Raw genomic sequence first — 14,588 nt, 5'->3', positions numbered from 1 at the left:
GGCATGGTCTTAGGAATCAGGAGTTCTTTGAAAAACTATTACGTGTTTTTCATTTTGGTGATATTTTTAAGTTATTTTACTATTTAAAGAGACAAGTATCTTCTTTGCCAGTAATCATTTCAATTAATTTTTTTCATGTAATTCTTTTCATGTAAAAGTCAGTGTTTCAGATCTAATCACATATACTTGGGCCTCATTATATATATTTTTTTCTTTAGGTATGTTTAGGAGACATTAGACATGCGATTCTGATTTTTCAGAAGAGACGGCACAATGAGAACGTAGCAGTACCAGCAGTGACATGACATAGATGGAGACTCAGCGTCTGCCATAAAACCCTAGTGTTTCACTCTTGTGGAATCACACAGGACCAATTGGGCTATAAAAATGAGAATCAGTAGTTCGTGCTAAAGACATTTTGGAGAAAATTGCATTCCGTCTGAACAATATTAAAATACTAAAAGGAAGTACTAGTATACTAGGATGCATCCGTATTAAATCAAGGTCTTTACCAGATGTTCCGTCCATTCATTGACATTTGCACCAGAATTTTTCTTACTTGAAAGTGACATAGCACTGGATGGTCTTTGCTTTCTCACACCTGCCTTTCTCTGTTTCCGCAGGAATCCAGAGTCGCCCCTCTTTCTGTTCTGACCTTCTGCTGCCCCTGGACGCTCCCGTCACCAGTGTCCCTGGTCCCGTAGTGGCTTCTGTGGGTCGGTCCCCGTAAAACAGCCGCCAGGAGGTGATCACCATGTTTTGCGCGAAGCTGAAAGACCTGCAGATCACGGGGGACTGCCCCTTCTCGCTGCTGGCCCCGGGCCCTGTCCCCAAAGAGCCCGCGGGCGAGGCGGCAGGGGGCGGGCCCGCAGCTCCGGCCGGAGGGCAGGGCCTCTGTCCCGGTGACCCCGCGAAGAAGCCGCCCGGAGGGCTTCCTCAGAGGAAGAGTAGCCGCAGCCGCGTCTACCTGCACACGCTGGCCGAGAGTATCTGCAAACTGATTTTCCCGGAGGTGAGTCCCTGGCCTTTCGAGATTTTACTGAGATTTTGAAAATGGCAAGAGGACGTTTTCCTAAGGAAAATGTGAACGCTTGCCCTCCACTTTCAAGGCTACAGTCGATGTAGACTGTTTTCTGGAAACATTTAAAAACATTTTTTTAAAGCAGTCATTTTCTTAAATTGTGTTTAACCTGAAAATGTTTAAAATCTTGCGTGCTTTTCCAAAGCATCCTGCACTCTGACAGGCTTTATGGCTTCGAGCCGCTGCTTCACCCTCTGGCCTCCGCATCCGTACCTGAAAATGGAAATGCTCACACCTAGAGTCTGCACGGGCATTCGGTGAAACGATCCACAGCTCTCACCACCCACAAGGACCCATTTTCTACTCATGGATGCCAAGCTAGTTTTTATGGATCCGTTAGCTACATTTTTAGAACCGAATTCCTTGAAGAATAACTTATTCCCTGCTGGGTTTTCCTAAGAGCACCATCTGTTCCCTGGCAACTTGCTGAGCTGGGGAGACCGCCACATCCTGCTGGTTCAGAGTCTGAAGCCTCCACTCACGCCAGGCCTGGCCTGCTTCCTTGAGTCAGGGTCACGGGCCTGCCCGTGACACCCACCTGCCCTCAGCTCAGACACATCTTTTTTTTTTTTTTATGGTACGCGGCCCTCTCACTGTTGTGGCCTCTCCCGTTGCGGAGCGCAGGCTCAGCGGCCATGGCTCACGGGCCCAGCCGCTCCGCGGCATGTGGGATCTTCCCGGACCGGGGCACGAACCCACGTCCCCTGCATCGGCAGGTGGACTCTCAACCACTGCGCCACCAGGGAAGCCCTCAGACACATCTTGATGTAGCTCTGTGGGCTGGGCTGCACAGCCTGATGCCGTTTTGAGATGTGGAGCGCAGCCCTTAAGGGAATTCTGGAAAGACCGATGCTGTAAGGTCTCACTTATATGTGGAATCTTAAGAACAACAGCAACAACTCGTAGAAAGTACAGACTGGCAGTTATAAGATAAATGACTACCTGGCCCTGCTGTGTGATGTGTAGGAAAGTCATTAGGCAAATCCTGTGAGTTCTCATCACAAGGAGACTTTGTTTTTCTGTCTGTTCTTTTTACTGTATCTATAGGAGAAGGTGGATGTTAGCTGAACCTATCGTGGTAATTTCACACTCTATGTAAATCAAGCCGTCGTGCTGTGCCCTATAAGCTTAGACAGTGATGTATGTCAGTTAGTTCCCAATGAAACGCGGGGGTGGGGGGGGAAGAACCTGGGGACAGAGCACAGACCAGGTAAAATATCTTTGCAATGGATGGGGCATGTGGAGGGTGCATTGCCCCTTGGGGTCAAAGAGAAGAGCTGCTGAAAGGCTTCATGGTGCGTCTTCCTCCCTCTGTCAGTGTTCACGGTTTTATATAAATTCGCATCAACTGGGAGGCTGGGGATTGATGTGATCAGGCTCCAGCTCTCATCGTCCACGGATGAGTTTCAATTGACTCCACACCACCCCTGTGCCCGTGTGGAGCACTGAAGAACCACAGACTGGGGACTTTTAGGAGTGGAAGGGACGTCAGAGAGAAACTTGTTTCACTCCCAAGAAGGACTAGAGAGGCTAAGTGACTTGACCAAAGTCACACAGCTTTGGAAGGATAGAGCCATTACTGCTGTCAACAATATGGACTTGAGTGGCAAAGAAGAGACTTGAATGGAAGCTTGAAGGATGGATAAATTAGAATTAGCAGGACGTTGAGGGAACTTATGTCAAATATAAAAAAACACAGTAGTCCTTTGGTTTGTGGCCTTTGAGATGGAAATATTTAATTATTCTCTCTCTGCTCCAGTCACTAGCCAGCCAGCTTTGGCTGGGGTGAGGGATGTAGTCCTTCTCAGGCAGGTGGCTGGCATCACAGTCTGGGAAGCGGTTGGTACTCTCATTTTCAAGGACAGAGCGTGATGCACAGGGATGAACAGATGGTGAGGATGGACGGCTGGAGACCTTCCATGCTTTCCCTGGGTCTTGTCATTACCATGTTGGCGTCATTATTCTGTTTGATAAGTTTTGAGTTCCTACAATAGAAGTCATACACATGTTGGAACCTCTTTTCAAAACATTCTGAACACCAAACATATATGTTCCTGTTTTCCTTTTCTTTACTTAGAAGGATCTGTGTTGTTTGTTCGTGAGCTCACAGGAATAATCATCAAGGTTTGAGTGCGCTGTCATGTAGCAGGGAAGGCGAGGACGTAGGCCTTCCAAGAGGCAGGAGGTGACCCTTGGCATCAAGGACCAGGACTCTTTTCCCACAACTGAGGCCATTTTCATTAAAACAGGGAACGTCCCAGGGCCGTGTAGATTACTTCATCCCCTGTCCGAACATCTACGTGTCTTTGATTAAGTAGGACTTTTTTTTTAAGCCGATTCTTTTCAAGGGGACAGATTTAATGCTTAGCCTACTGTTCAGTTTCAGTTCTATCAGTAACCCAAAGGAAGAGACTCCAAATAGTATTTGATGGTACCCTAGTTCTTGCTTTCGATAATCAGATTTAACTCCCCAATTATGTTTTATGGGGGGACAAGGATATCCTTAGCAGATTTAGGGTGGGAGATGGCTTTCCGGAGTTGTGGAATCGTAGGTTACAGAAGTCCTTTTGCTCATCTAATGCAAACTTTTCATTAGTTTGAAGAAATTGACACATAAAAGGCCACTTGCTTTAAGTAAAAGATAACTGAGGAGACTGGAATATCCTCGGCACCTCATTTTTAATCTGTTGCTCTTTCTCTTACATTGTTAGCTGATTTTTCTTGAATATTCTCCCCAGTAATCCTGTAAGCTCCTCAGGCAGAATGTCTTTAAAGAAATTATGATGTGGTATTAGCCACAGTTGTAGCAAATCAGAACCCACTTCCTGAATTGAATCAATTGAGTCAGATATGCTTATATAAAGGACATCATCCCAAATCCAAGACCTTGTGAGATTAAGAGGGTCTGAGGGCCCTCCTGAAGTCTCTAAATGTGCTGCAAAATATTGGGTTGCAAGAAGAAAAAAAGAGAAGCAGTTGTACAACATCCTTATGAGGGAAATATCCTTGGTCTAGAAAATCATTAAAAGCTGTAGAAAACACCCCATCCCAGCTCCTGCCATACTTAAAACCTTTCAATGACTTTTCATTGCTCTAACATAAAAATAAACTTTCTTAATATAGCCTCCAGGCCAAAAAAAAGAAACACTGTAGAAAAGTTAAAAACCAACTGAAATAGCAACATATCCATAAACCAGACCAATGAAATTCCATTCAGAGTCTTCCCGACAATATGGCATCAAACAGCAGTTGTACCTGAGGTATTAATATATGAGTATCCTCGGGGGCTGTCTTGCAGTGGTTGATTCTGTCTCATGAGGCCTGAGGTCTCAGGAACGTTGAGTCCTGTTCGTGGATTTCTTGTGAGCTGCGTCATCTCAGGGTGTAGGCTCAGGTTGTATTGTAGAAGCCCTCGCACCAAGGTAGGAAACCATGCACCAGCAGCCTTTACCAATGCATGTTTTGTCTGAAAAGCTTGTTGCTTTTGTTTTGTCTTGTTTTGAATGTATAACAATTTTCCAGAGGTGCAGTGGTGGGTGATGAAAGTAGACAGGAAAGCCTGGTGAGCCACAGTATCACCAGCTTATGCTACTGCAGCTTGGCTAGGACTTTGGGACTTTCTTCTTTAGAAAAGCAAATTCTTTTTTTTTTTAATTTTATTGGAGTAGAGTCGATTTACAATGTTGTGTTAGTTTCAGGTGTACAGCATAGTGATTCAGTCACCCATGTGCATAGATCCGTTCTTTTTCAGGTTCTTTTCCCGTATAGGTCATTACAGAGTATTGAGTAGAGTTCCCTGTGCTGTACAGCAGGGCCTAAGTTCTGATTCAACATGGAAAGTCTGGAAGACACCTGTTCCACAAACCCCAGCAATGGGAGAGGGACCATTTCTCCTTGCTTACAATGGCAGCATATATGCTAGGAGGAAAGGACTAGAAAAAGAAGTTCCTGGTGGCAGTGGGAAGGAAATGATAGACCAGGGAGAATACAGACTGGCAAGGATAAAACCATGTACTTGGTGTTTTAACCGAAAGGTCGAGAGGAGGAGAGAGAAGGGTGGTGTCTCAACTAGCGCTCGGGGTGAGGAAGGAAAACGTCTTTGGTGCCAGAATTGGATGGACTCTCTTTTCTCACTGCTCATGCGAAGTTCCTGGTCAGAGCAGCAATTCATATGTAAACAAATGTAATCAAACTATTTTAAATTGGAAACAATCTAAATCCATTTTTGAACAAGCTGAAAGAGCAACACCTCTGTACTGGCTTATATCTCCTCATTGATGGAAATGTTATAGACCAAGCCTTCAAGACTGAACAGCTGATGGGGGCACGGGGGTGATGGTCATTCATTCATTCATTCATTCTCCCATCACTGTAGTGAGCATCTCCCGTGGTCAGGTACTATCTAGGTGCTGGGCATGCAGTAGTGAGCAAAACAGGTATTCCCTGCCATTTTGGAGTCTCTATTCTAGTGGAGAAGACAGAAAATAAGAAACAAATGTCAGGCAGCAAATGCCTGAAAGACAGGCTCGTGCAGAGGCAGTGACCCTCATTAACGCGGCTGACCCCTCTTCCCGTATGAATAGGTTTTACGGAAAGATGGATGGGGCGGAGCTGAAACTGGCAGTCGCATATATAACTGATAAGAGTGCCAATTGCTACAAACTTCTATGAAATTAATTTGGAAAGAGCTACTGAAAATTAAAAATCCACAGACTTTAAGGGTTTCACGGAAAAAAATATAGCTTGTGGACATAAAAAGCAATATATGAGAGAAAAAAAAAGGCCCTTGAGAAACTGAAGATCCTTGAGCACCCCCGGCTGAGCTGCCTTGTTTACGGTCTCGGGTTTAATGTTCCCTTCCTCCTTCCCCGATTCAAGGGCTCTGAGGAACAGGCCCACATTTCTCTTGCCAAAGCCGTTCCCCACCTGCCAGGCATATGGCCCTTGGTCGGAATCTGCCCACTGTTCCAGCCCTTCTTTCCTCCTGAGGCAGATGTGTCCTCTCTCTCCTTACCGGAACCGTCAGATAAATGGTTCTACGTGGTAAATCTAAGTTCTCGTTTCTTTCCAGCCCTTGCATTTTCTTTCAAGAAATTTCACATTTCTTTTCTAAGCTCTATATGCTCTTTAAAAACCAAAAGTTTTGGGGCTTCCCTGGTTGCGCAGTGGTTAAGAATCCATCTGCTAATGCAGGGGACATGGGTTCGAGCCCTGGTCTGTGAAGATCCCACATGCCGTGGAGCAACTAAGCCCGTGCGCCACAACTACTGAGCCTGCGCTCTAGAGCCTGCAAGCCACAACTACTGAGCTCGCGTGTCACAACTACTGAGCCTGCGTGCCTAGAGCCCGTGCTCCGCAACAAGAGAAGGCACCGCAATGAAAAGCCCGCGCACCGCAACGAAGAGTAGACCCCGCTCGCCGCAACTAGAGAAAGCCCGCGCGCAGCAACAAAGACCCAACGCAGCCAAAAATAAATAAATAAATTTTAAAAAAACACCAAAATTTATTTTCATGACTCATTTTATTAAAACAGAAGCTTGGTCTATTTTGCTTAACTTTACTGTCTCACTTGACCAGTGGAAATTCCAAGAGAAATATAAATAGTTCTCAAGGAAAAAGGAATTTCACAACTTGGGATATAGCCAGGGAATTCGCCACTGTCCTCTGCATAAACTACACAAAGCACTGGTGGCTATATACACACATAGATACATATGATTTCTTACGGAATGCAAAGAAATTACCAGTGCTTTACTTCCCACTTATCAACAAGCTGTTAAGAGAGATTAATAGTATTGAAGCCAGTGTTTAAAACTATGCAGGCTTATGTACAACTATTTTGCAATCTAGGAAGATTCATGAGATACTCAGAAATCAATAGAAGAGAAGAACACTGCAAGTATTTGGTGAAGATTATTCGTTCAAAGAAAGGAAATGAGTGCAAGTTCGGGGAAATCTGAGATTTGTTTCAATCAGTGATCAACCGACCTCGGTGACAGATTGGATTTAAGGGATAAAAGAAAGGGGAGAGGGGCTTCCCTGGTGGCGCAGTGGTTGAGAGTCCGCCTGCCGATGCAGGGGACGCAGGTTCGTGCCCCGGTCTGGGAGGATCCCACATGCCGCGGAGCGGCTGGGCCCGTGAGCCATGGCCGCTGAGCCTGCGCGTCCGGGCCTGTGCTCCGCAACGGGAGAGGCCACAGCAGTGAGAGGCCCGCGTACCGCAAAAAAAAAAAAAAAAAAAAAAGAAAGGGGAGAGACAAACTCGGGAGTTTTCTAGAGCACGACACGTAAACCGTACATGAGACAGAAATGCGGGTTTGTGGGAAGGGTGGCGGTCACTGGGGTAGCTGGCGTGGGTCTGTGGAAGGAGTGTGAGTCTCTTGGCTTGAGCGCCCCTGAGACTGAAGTCCTGGCCACACACCCAAGGGGTTTCCGGCCCCCGAGGAAGGGGTGCCCGCGATTCCTCCACGAAGGCTTGACTTCACCAAACCAGGTCTCCTGTTTGATTCCAGCTCTGTGGCTGTCAGTGAGCGCCCACTGAGGGCAAAGCCCACATCCAGACTCAAGTGAGTCTGAGAGCTTTGCTTCTGCCCAAGTGTGAAAAGCCCGTAGAGAATCTATCCCCTTTTTCACAGTGTCAATTCACTGCACTTATTAAAGTAACTGCTTCTGCTTCTTCATAAGGAGCTTTCAGCACCAATTTTCTGTAAAGTATGTATCTTCAAGAATATGATTATTTAAGGGAATGTTTAAAACTTTTCCTTTCAATTTTCAGTTTGAGCGGCTGAACCTTGCCCTTCAGAGAACACTGGCAAAACACAAAATAAAGGAAAGCAGGTAAGTTGAATCACTTTAGTTGCATGAATCTCCGGTTGCAATCGCTGACACAGCGACTAATAACCACCACTGAGTGATGTATGCGTGTGTTTTGAATCATTTTGGTGTGCCGGGAACTGGGCTAACACTCATATGAAAGCAAGTGTATTCATTTTTCACATTTTATATATCACTGAGCTCAGGTTCCTATAAAATATCTGGGCTCGTAGAGCTGTTCAGGCAAAGGCAGAACTGAGTTTCAAGCCCGGGTTTTTCAGAGCCCATGAGTTTAACCATGTTGCCCTGTGCTGTTGCTTTTAAAAAGCTCCCAGAAGGCCTGTTCTTTCCTAGCAAGGGATATTCTGAAATGTTACAAAGGTAAGGCGTGGGTCAGAGCAGAGTCCTTGCTTGAAGAACACTACTGAGAGGCTGGGGCCTGCCTGTCCCTCCCCCGTAGCCTCGACCACAGGTTAAACTTTCAGCTCCTGCATCAGGAGGACGGGAAAGGATACAGGGGCAAGAGGAGGACCACTCAGGGGTTTGGGGCAGTACTCAGGGACGTGTTTCGGTATTTTCCTAACTGGTTCGGTTATACTGGTGTGCGAATACCAGTTCCGTTTGTATTTGTTCTTCTACTCTGTCTTTGAAATTTTCTTTAAGAAAGCTTTCTGTAGCCGTTTCATATATAAGGTAATTTTTTTTAAAAAGAACAACCTGACTTTTAGAGTTCATTTTAAAAGTACATCTCGGCTCATTTCCTGCCGCTGGACAACTTGATTTGGCCTTGTTTTGGTTTTCCTGAAATCAAAGACTTATTTCATGTGCAAATAATACAATAAACACTTGAGTTCAAATTTTCAGACCCGAACTTGGAAGTTTTGCAAGCCAGTATCATTGTCGGGAATACTTTACGAGTTCATTCATCTGTCTGCTGCTCAGGAGTGGCTGATCGGCTCTGCGGATCATCAGGGCTGAATTTCCCTTGCTGACTAACTGGTCCCACACTGTAGGCAGCAGGCAAAGGCAAGAAGGGGTCAGAGACAGGTCCAAAAAGAGAGAGTGTGAACCTATGTGTCTGACAGAAGCTGTGTTTACAGAGTGATACGGAAAGCATTCCAGAACGCCTCTGACCTTAATTCTCAGGCAGGCTGATAAGATAGCCAACAAGTCCTGTAGCTGTGCTACTATGTCTGTCTGCCTAGGGCTTTGCCAGACAGTTTACTCAGAATTTATTCTCAGGGCCTTGTGTCCTGAAATGTGCCTCAGCTAGATGCAGATATTCCGTTAGGATGTGTTCCCAGAGACGTATCTCTTTAAAAAGAAATTCTCAAAACTTAAAAAAATTATTTTATTTGGAAATTTAAAAAAATCTATTACCACTTCCCTGACTTCTTAGAGCTGCTCACACTTTTAAATTGTCCTCATCACTATTCCACTGTTGAAATAAGATGAAGGACCTTTTTTCTTATGAGACTGCCTGCTGATATGCTAAATGGCTTCTCTCTGCTGTCTTTCTTTAGTTCTTCGGGACATTGGGCCTTTCTCCCCATCTTTCTGGCAGGTCAGCTGCTGTTTCTACTGCAGTCAGTTTGCTGCCCGCTGAGGGTACCTTAAATGCCCCGTCTGCCACCTCTGTTAAGTGAATGAGTTTTAGTACAACCCGTTATGATACCTCTTTAGGTTGGTTGCACAGAGAGCTTTGGGTGTGTTTCTTTTTCTAGGACCTTTAGATCACATCACAGCATCACGTGTGAACTTGTGGCTGGTGTGTGTGTCTCTGTGTACAATATATGCACATTTGCTGGTGTCCATGCAGGCTTACAGCTTCTCGTTTTTTTTTTTGTTTTTTTGTTTTTTGAGGGTAAAGAGAGGGAGCTTATTTTGTTTTTTAGGTTTTTTTAAATAAATTTATTTATTTTGGCTGCATTGGGTCTTCGTTGCTGCGCACGGGCTTTCTCTAGTTGCGGCGAGCGGGGGCTACTCTTCGTTGCGGTGCGCGGGCTTCTCATTGCGGTGGCTTCTCTTGTTGCAGAGCACGGGCTCTAGGCGCACAGGCTTCAGTAGTTGTGGCGCACAGGCTCAGTAGTTGTGGCTCGTGGGCTTCAGTAGTTGTGGTTCACGGGCTCTAGAGCACAGGCTCAGTAGTTGTGGCGTACAGGCTTAGTTGCTCCGCGGCATGTGGGATCTTCCCAGACCAGGGCTCGAACCTGTGTCCCCTGCATTGGCAGGCGAATTCTTAACCACTGTGCCACGAGGGAAGTCCCAGGGAGCTTATTTTGAATCGCACTATGTGTTGTTTGGATTAGCTAAGCTTTGCTGGGAGTTAGCAGAAGAGGTCTCTGAGCAGCTTTGCTCTCATTCTTTAGAAAAAAACCCAGAAGTTGCTTAAGGGAGAAGAAGGAGCAAATGTAAAGACTGAAAACATAACATAATATATAACAAAGGGTTGGGGGGTCTCTAGATTCAAACTAGATGTAATTCAAACTATTTAGATAAGAACATACAGAAATATATATTTCTAATAACCTAGTACTTTAAATAATTATAAGCAGTATACCTTTATGCAATCAAGTAGCCAACAGAGCAATTTCCTTCTCAAAAAGATTTCCTTTTGAAACTTCTCTACATGTATCGAGCGTTACTGAAACCTTTTTAACATTTTAAATTCATGCCTGTTTCCTCTTGGCTTGTCTAATGGCAAGCTGAACCACAAGTAGAACTTGGGTGTCTTTTAATCACTTCAGTAGTTTGGCAAATTTGGCCATAATCAGTCTTCACTGTCAGAAATCATCAAAAAACAATTAGGCAAACAGTTGAAATTACAAAAACCTTCTATCAGTCAAAATGTATGCTGTTATATTATCAACTTTTGCGCTACATAAAGCAGCGCAGAAATTGAATAAGGAATAGGTTTCTTTAGTTACTAATTTTTATGTAAGATCAAGGATAAAAGTTTAATGCAATGATGTCTGAGAGTTAAATATATAGAACCAAAAACTCAAAATCAGGATGTACTATGTATTTGCTTTAGAAAATAATTAAGAACTTACTTAAAAGTGAAATCCCTCAGTACAGAGATTTTTCTTCTTCGCTGGGTTATCAGAAAACCCCATGCTGACTTATTATCATCTTTTCCTGGCCATTTCATACCACTGGTTTTCTGCCAGTACAGCCTCTATACTATTAGCCAATATGAAGTTAGCTTCAAAGGTAAATGTACTTTATAAGAAATGATGAAACACTCTAAATCAGGTATATTCGGGGTTTTTCCAACATTGTTTTGGGTTTGTACATGTCACTGCTCCTTTCCTGTAAACTTGACAGTCAAGATTTGCCTCAGGAGTGGATAATAAAGTAAAAGGTAATTTAAATTATTTTCTGTCATCATTCCTGTATGTTATAATCTGAAATTTTAGCATTCACTTGTCAGTTTATAATTTAAGATATTGAAATAATTTCAGGAAATCTTTGGAAAGAGAAGACTTTGAAAAAATAATGGCAGACCAAGCGATTGCAGCAGGTAATAGAATTAAGTATATGCAATTAGGAAATAATTATACTTGTAGAACTAATGTTTTACCTGTAAACAAAGATTTTCTATTCCTAGAAAATATTTAGCTGGAGAACAAATATTTTCTTTAAAATATTCCTATTTATTTGTTGGTAGCTTCCAGTGTGAAATGTTCAATATCATGTTTTGTGTTAACACAAAGAATAACTTTTTTGCACTATATGTCTTTGTTTGACCTCAAACATTTCCTCTTCTTACAATGTTTATTTGCTGAGAAGTAGATAAAGCTGCGTGGGAGGCTGACTCATAGGCGTTCACAGGCTTTGGTCTTGAGCTTTAAGTGTTCCTCATTTATGCATGAAAAATTCTACTCAGCAAAGTAAAAGAAGTAATTTTTTTAAAGGTTGGAAGCAATCATGGGAAAAAAGGTGAGCAGCGCTCTCATATTAATCCTAGTTTGGAGGAAACAAGCAGATGAGTGACTCTGTCATACTGTCCTTTGCAAAGTTTGAGTACGTGAACCAACAGGTTAGATGTTTCTCAAAGTACAAGATATGAAGAACTTGATGATGATGATGATGACGGTGGCGATGGCTGACTTGTACTGAGCCCTTCCTCCGGGTCAGGCGCGATCCTAACGTGCCCGCCAACCCTGCCATGGCAGTGCTGTGGACAGGGCACTCGGGTTTCCCTAAGTCACAGATGAGAAGAATGTGGTACACAGAGTGTAAAGAACAAAGGACATTAGAGGGAGAAGCTGTGCAAAGTAGATAATATATTCCAAACACCTATTCAGTCAGGTAACATCAAACAAGAATGCTGTTTTACTGGAAAAAAATTACTTCATATCATCTCTAAGGAAAAATGACAAAATTGAGTTTCACCACCAGTGATTTAGATTAATTCCTGTATCTGATGCTTATACTCCAAGGGGGCCAAGACCCCTTCAGCAACATGTACCACTGTTTCCGTTGTTAACAAGGTGGGAGAGCTTTTTCTGAAATGGACTTGGTCCTGTGATTCCAATTGCTCTTTTATAGTTAAGCTTCGGGGAGATAAAAAGTCATATATTATACTCAGTTGATCATTCTTTCATAATTAACTGACTTGGGATTCATATTAGGAGTTGTCCAAATTTTAGAAACTAATTTATGTAGATAATTTAAACACGGGTAGTTAATTTTGGTTGGAAATCTTATTAGCCGATATAAAGCAAACTAACTCGTCAGATAGAACAATATTAACACCAGTAACAACACGTCTCTGCTAAGATGGCGCATTTGATACGGCAGAAAATGTATTATGTGCTTTCAGGAGTCCCAGTGGAGATCATCAGAGAATCTCTCGGTGAGGAGCTTTTTAAAATATGCTACGAAGAAGATGAATACATCCTAGGGGTGGTCGGAGGAACCCTGAAAGACTTCTTAAACAGCTTCAGCACCCTTCTGAGACAAAGCAGTCACTGCCAGGAAGCAGAGAAGAAGGGCAGGTTTGAGGACGCGTCCATCCTGTGCCTGGATAAAGATCCCAATTTCTTAAATGTTTACTATTTCTTCCCCAAGAGGATCACTTCCCTGATTCTCCCCGGCATCGTTAAGGCAGCTGCTCGCATCTTGTACGAGACCGAAGTGGAGGTGTCCTCGACGCCCCCCTGCTTCCACCAGCACTGCAGCGAGTTCATGGACCAGCCCTGCCTGCTCTACTCCGTCCACGTCAAGACCCCCCGGCCGGCCCCACCCCCGGGGAAGCCCCCGTCCTCGCTGGTGATCCCCACCTCGCTCTTCTGCAAGACCTTCCCCTTCCATTTCATGCTGGACAGAGACATGACCATCCTGCAGTTGGGCAACGGCATCAGAAGGCTGATGAGCAGGAGAGACGTGCAAGGGAAGCCTCATTTTGACGAGTACTTCGAGATTCTCACTCCAAAGATCAGCCAGAACTTCAGCGGAATCATGACCATGTTGAACATGCAGTTTGTGGTCCGCGTGAGGAGGTGGGACAACGCCGTGAAGAAATCTTCCAGGGTAAGAAGAACGTTACACTGTTGTGAATATGGAATCCGTTGTTTCATATTTAAAGACTAGAAATAAAAAAGGTGAAAATGTACGCATTACTTGAGATGTTTTAATACAGCATTTCTGTTTAAGACGATTCTAAAACACTTCTAAGGGTGGGATAAATTTAAGACAAGATTCTTTCTGCATTCATTTGCTTTTGCTCACTTAAGCCATCACTGCACAGATATTTGTTGAATGCAGTCTACCTTTTACAATCTTTATGGAGTATTTTATAACTGAATTAGAAAAATATTGATGTAAAAGTATGGTTGCAGTCATCATGAAATAGCTGACTTAATATGGAATGATAAGAGGGATTCTACAACAAAGAAACAACTTGTTTCTTACAGGAGGCAACTAAATGGATTTTTTCAGTATTTAATAGACATGGAAAAAAATCCATAACTTGTTTGATTAACTGTTAGAGAATGTGGGGAAAAGTGTTCTGCTCTCATAACAGATAACCATGGTAATGATTTAGAAAAATGTTTGGGAAATCACAGCCGATAGTACAAGCGAGCTCAAAGAAAGGCTTATGACGCATCTAACTTCTGGACACACGTAAACCAGCAGACATGCTGTCTGTCCCCCCCAAATGAAAACAGCTTTATTACTTTTTATCATAAAAGTAGTATAGCTAAGTGTTTAAAAAATAGGTAATACTTAAAGATGTTCATTGCAAACTCAAAAACATTAATTTTACACATTTTTGTTTAAAACAAAATATACTATTTACAACTTTTTTTTTTAATCACTAAACGATACCTATGGGCCTCCTGCCATGTCATTAGATACCTGTCTGTTCCACGTTTTCAAAGGCTGTGTCGTATCCCGTCGTGTGGTTTTCCGTTTAACCGTTCACTACTGAAGGACACCTCGGCTGCCTTCCACTTTGCTGCCGTGAACACACATGTACACGTTTGTCTCATTCACACAAGTAACCCTGTCATCCAGGACAAACACACGAAGCCCCCTCGCTCAGGGCTCCTTGTGCCATCCTTTCTGCTGCTGTCCACAGAATGCAGTAGCAGAAGCATCAGCGTGCCACACAGTGAGAGAGCCCTGAAGCAAGAATTTGGGGCTCTGTTGATCGAAAATCATGATTTCTGTGTAGCCTGTATTG

The 14,588-nt window shown here is 43.7% G+C and overlaps 1 protein-coding gene across 2 annotated transcripts in view; it reads left to right on the top strand.

Annotated features, from left to right (window-relative positions):
• The window catches only part of GUCY1A1 (guanylate cyclase 1 soluble subunit alpha 1), a 60,180-nt gene that overhangs the window by 29,602 nt on the left and 15,990 nt on the right, over nucleotides 1-14,588 (top strand). For both annotated transcript variants that reach the window (XM_082838527.1, XM_082838526.1), the window contains 4 exons: nucleotides 624-1,012; nucleotides 7,857-7,918; nucleotides 11,359-11,417; nucleotides 12,723-13,432. In XM_082838527.1, the coding sequence (XP_082694653.1) occupies nucleotides 755-1,012; nucleotides 7,857-7,918; nucleotides 11,359-11,417; nucleotides 12,723-13,432 (1,089 nt within the window). In that variant the 5' untranslated portion in view covers nucleotides 624-754. The remainder of the gene's footprint in view (nucleotides 1-623; nucleotides 1,013-7,856; nucleotides 7,919-11,358; nucleotides 11,418-12,722; nucleotides 13,433-14,588) is intronic.

The sequence above is a fragment of the Leucopleurus acutus genome (assembly GCF_964270905.1).
Source record: "Leucopleurus acutus genome assembly, chromosome: 4".
Classification (NCBI taxonomy): domain Eukaryota; kingdom Metazoa; phylum Chordata; class Mammalia; order Artiodactyla; family Delphinidae; genus Leucopleurus; species Leucopleurus acutus.
This window is presented reverse-complemented; position numbering and strand designations above follow the sequence as displayed.